The sequence below is a fragment of the Beta vulgaris genome, chromosome 8 (assembly GCF_026745355.1).
Source record: "Beta vulgaris subsp. vulgaris cultivar EL10 chromosome 8, EL10.2, whole genome shotgun sequence".
NCBI classification, from domain to species: Eukaryota; Viridiplantae; Streptophyta; class Magnoliopsida; order Caryophyllales; family Amaranthaceae; genus Beta; species Beta vulgaris.
Genome location: NC_079209.1, coordinates 49,939,140 through 49,943,867, shown reverse-complemented (window position 1 = coordinate 49,943,867; position 4,728 = coordinate 49,939,140). Strand labels below are relative to the sequence as shown.

Sequence of the window (4,728 nt, the reverse complement as noted above, 5' to 3'; positions counted from 1 at the left end):
GGATTAAAATACAATTAATCATCATGAACAATTAACTAGAATATTATTTCAAAACACAATTTTGTAATGGTTCTTTAGACTGCTTTTTCGTTGGGTCGCACCAACTAATACCACTATATGTTTCATCATTGGATACTTAAATGGAGAGACACGATTATGTGTCTACATCTACATATCTTTCGAGAAGTTCACACCCTATCTTTCGAGGGAGAGAGTAGCTTGTTTTTTGTTAGTTATTTTAACATCATATAATTTTTTTTATTGCTTGACATGTTATTACTTAGAGAATAGTACAGATAAAAAATTATTACCTTGTTTTTATGCTGAGAGGTTTAAGGGAGAAATACAATGGTTTACAATATTTGCAATACTTCCCATGCAATCTTTAATAAGAAATTAAAGAAGAGTTCATTTACATCTCATCACTATATCTTAATAAATCCCCCAAACACCCCCTTCTCCAAAAAGAAAGAAAAGAAAAATAGAGAAAGCCTTTGGCCTTTATCACCCCCCATGGTCAAAATGATGCTTGAAATCCGAGATGACAAGACCAAATTTCATCTCTGCATATGAATGATGTAAACCAAAAACCTTGCACTTCCCTTTAGTACAAGGATTTTGGTATATGTCATGCACGATCAGAGCAGCCACCCATAATTTGCATAGTTTAAATCTCTAGAACAATATCTGCAACAAATAAGAAAAACTAAATTATAATGTGTCGACGTGAGTTACTCAATCCATCTTATAATAATACTTTTTTACGACTTCTTTTGATAGCTAGACTTTGACCATCAATTTTCATTAATATTAGAAAAAAGAAAATTTATGTTAGATTTGTGTCAGTAATAATGTTAATGGTTAAAATTATGTCTTGAAAAATATATAAAAAAAACAAATGAAAACTTTTTTATGAGACAGACGAGTAAAATGTACTTTTGGTGACTCTTATACAATTTATAGGTAACTTTTAAGAATCTGTACAAGTGACTTGTACTCAATCATAGGTATACTTTTAGTACGTCTTATATAAGATACTTCTATCTTGTACCTGCCTTATACTAAGCATTTAGGCATTTGAAGTTCGGTACCTTATTTATAGTGATACTTTGATCTAGGACATGATAACTTCAATATAATGGATATATATTCTTATCATCTTAATTGTCATTAAGGTATCCTTTACTTCATCAAATTAAAATATAACTTGTTTTTTAAACTAAGATGAAAATATAATTAGGATTACTTACATTCTGTATCACTCTTGTCCCATTTGATATGGTTATTTGCTTCAGTGTCCATGTCATCTTCATCATCATAGTTGCTGCTTCCTATCTGTCCACTTCCCAAGTATCTCTTTCTTGACATATTTGGGCCAGGATTTTGAGGATATATCTTCTTGCGAAGCATTGCTCTCAAGATCTACACGATGAAACCATCATTTTCATTAAATCTTGCTTTTACATACTCTAAGGCACATCTTTTTAACAACTATTACATAAAGATTATGAAAAGCAGGCATATAAATTATAGACATAAAGACAAACCTAGCAATGTCTAGTATGATTATATAACTTTTTATATATTGGGGTGAATACCATATACATGGCCAAAGTTTCTAAAGTTTGAGCAAGAAAAAATGTAATGGTGCATAACTTAAGGGACATAGGAAATAGGGTAAGACTTAACATTATCTGAGATGTTTGTTAAATTTAATTTGTACTTCTTAATGTAAAGATTAAAAATATCATTTTTTTTATTTAATACTACTACATAAATATAAATGAATAAGGGTGTATCTTGAAAACCATTATAAAACAAGGGTTATGCTAAGGGCTGCATATAAGACATAAATACACTACTTAAAATGGAAATAAGTTGTAATTTATGAAAATTTTTTGCATCAACTGATGTAATAAATGATCAATTAATGCAACTTATTTCCATTTTTAGCTTCTTATATACAGCCCTTAGGGCTGCATATAACTTTTCCCATAAAACAAAGGTTAAACTAATAATAAACGGATGGAGTAATGGTAATAGTGCTATGATATTACTCCCTCCGTATATTTTTAATCTACACTCTTTAATTTTCGGTTTGTTTCTTTTAATTTACTTTATGTTGTTTTTTATTTTATTTTTTGTAACATGTTTGATCTACTTTCTTCTTTTTTTCCACTCATATCATCTACTATTTAAAGTTTTAACCCACTTTTTAATTTATTTATCATACTTTTGGACTTAATTCCTCCTTGATTTTCCCCCGAATGAATTGAGTAAATTAAGAGAAAACGAAGGGAGTATATATTTTAGTAACACTGCTCCAAAAAATGGGAGTTGAATGATGAAATAATATAGAATGACACTGAAAGTTTGATTACCTTACTGAATCTTGTCGTCTTAGGGGCCGAAAGAACTGGATCTCTTAGACTAGGTGTTGGACCCAACCCACCAACTCCGCAAACGAACATCTTCTTTAGAAGGAAAGACAATGACTTTTTACTAATTGCATTGTTACCATTGCTGTCCAAGTAAACATCTTTGCCTTTGTTATTATGGTTTAAAACCGTCGACGTAAAATGTTGATCATCACTTTCTTCTTCTTCTTCTTCGTCTTCTTCTTCCTTATTCGACGATGACGATAAGCTTTCATGGTTTTTCTCTTTCTCAGAGAAGCAATCAATAAGATCATTTGAAGAGATTAAAGCATTCAACTCCTTTTGAAGCTCATTAACCTCTTCCAATGTGATGTCTAGTATGGGATTAGGAGAATTTTGTTGATTGGTAGTAGTAGTATTATCCTCTTTCAATGATTTTGTAAAAAGAGTTCCTATTGAGAGAAATCCTTGAGGCCAGTCACTGAACTCCTCCTTTTGAGCTGCTAAATGTTGAGTTTGATCTATATAAAGAAAAAGACAGTGTAATTAATTAGTTATTTGCAAAAACACAACAAAGATCACACGTACACTGTTAAGATTTAGCACGCACTTGTAAGTCTAGGACCACTTTAACCCTACCAATAGATAAATAATCATGTTTTACTTTTTGGCATAGTCAGCCATAAGAATGGTTATCTAGACGAGAATCTATCCATGTTTTAAGGCTATTACCCCCGTGACTTTATTACTAGCTAATTAGTTGGCATCGGTATGGAAAAAGGATACGTACGTAATCCTATATAAGAATTGGGATTGATCAAATTTGGCGAGTTTTTCCATCCTTCCTAGTAAATTTAGGGTTCAATCACTACCTCAAGCACTTGCTTGAGATTTCAAGGAGTTGTATGGCTTGTGAGGGGCCTATGGGTGAGGGTCCCGTGCGAGGGAAATCCAAATGATTTTTTCTTACCTATATTTTTTTTTAATTAAAAATACGTCTCTAAAAATAAAGTTTTATTACCATATAAATATAATCACTAAGATAAATTCACTTTACCACATTTCATTACCGACTATCAAAAGTAATATAAAAGGTGGTTTAGATGAAAAGTAATTGGTTGGCTTGATATATCACATAACATATACACAATTGTCACATTGAATGTTTGTATGAAAGAACTCACTTTTATTAGATGCATGAATGTTTATATGAAAGAACTCACTTTTATTAGATGCATGAATGTTTGTATTACTATTGTTGCTTTGTCTCCCATTGAGCTTGTCATGCACCCAGCTGAAAAGCTGCAACAGAAATACATAAAAATAGGTTTTTTACACTATACCCAAAATAAGAAAGAGAAAAAACTCCAAAGCTTCTTAATTGTTAATTACTAATTAATTAGCTCTTAATTAGGAGTATTACTGTGAAATCTTTATTTATTTTATACTTGAAACAAGTTAGTTACATACCTTCATGAAGACAAAGGAGTGAGTAATTAAAGGAGATTCCTGAAGCAGCAGAGATCAGATCAGAAGATGCAGTAAGATTTGTTTTGCAGGTGGACTTACAGAAACTAAGTGTTTGATATATAATTAAGAATTATTAATAATAATATCAAACACTTGAGTTTCCTAAGCCAAAGAAAGCTAAGTAGGACAAGGTTATATAGATGTGAGCTTTGATGAGAAATTCCACAGCCAAATCACTAGTTGCTAATTTGGTTCAAGTTCCCACGTTTTCCATTTTGTCGCTTTCCCCCTTTCTCTCTTTTCCCATCTCTTTACACACCTTCACCCTTGGAGATAGCTATATTTATGGAAAAATTGGTATATTATATATAACTTCTAATAAATCTTAATACTCCTTCACCCCAAAAAAATTAAAACACTTATTGAAACACGTATCTATATCTATATAAATATATTAAAAGGCATGCGAAAACAGAAACTGTGTCACGTGGTGCTCTCTATAGGGTGTTGTAGTTTATGTAATCCATGTACAATAAAAAAATTAAGAAATTGCATAATATAGGATTTGATCTCAAGACCTCATTTACATATACTAAAGTTCTAACCACTAAGCTAAGTTGTATTTAGTGTTATTATCATAAATTATTATATTAATAAATAAACCTTTTCTTATCCGTAGCATAGTCCGGGCCTACTAACTAGTAAATATATTAAAAGGCGTTCCTTAAACAACGAACGGTGTCCCGCGGCGCTCTTCCTAAAGGAGTGTTAGTTCATGCAATCCATGTACAAATAAATTATTTTTAGAAAATTACAAAGTCTAGGTTTCGATCCCGTGACCTCAAGTTCATATACTAAAGTTTTAACCAATAGAGCAAGT

General features: G+C 31.2%; 1 protein-coding gene across 1 annotated transcript; it reads right to left on the bottom strand.

The window, feature by feature from the left end:
- Positions 1 to 291: 291 nt before the first annotated feature.
- Positions 292 to 4,128, bottom strand: LOC104884565 (hypothetical protein). The gene is made up of 5 exons (XM_010669240.4): positions 3,849 to 4,128; positions 3,602 to 3,680; positions 2,382 to 2,899; positions 1,251 to 1,422; positions 292 to 687 (listed from the first exon to the last, which is right to left on the bottom strand). Exons 1-5 carry the CDS (start codon positions 3,852 to 3,854, stop codon positions 668 to 670), a joined length of 795 nt encoding a protein of 264 aa, XP_010667542.2. The 5' UTR covers positions 3,855 to 4,128; the 3' UTR covers positions 292 to 667.
- Between the last annotated feature and the right edge of the window lie 600 nt (positions 4,129 to 4,728).

Bases quoted from the DNA above. Each gene is read 5' to 3' on its own strand.
- LOC104884565 (XM_010669240.4), bottom strand. The intron at 1,423-2,381 runs GTAATCAAACTT...TTCATCGTGTAG, and splicing joins AGACGACAAGATTCAGTAAG to ATCTTGAGAGCAATGCTTCG. The intron at 688-1,250 runs GTAAGTAATCCT...TATTTGTTGCAG, and splicing joins GGACAAGAGTGATACAGAAT to ATATTGTTCTAGAGATTTAA.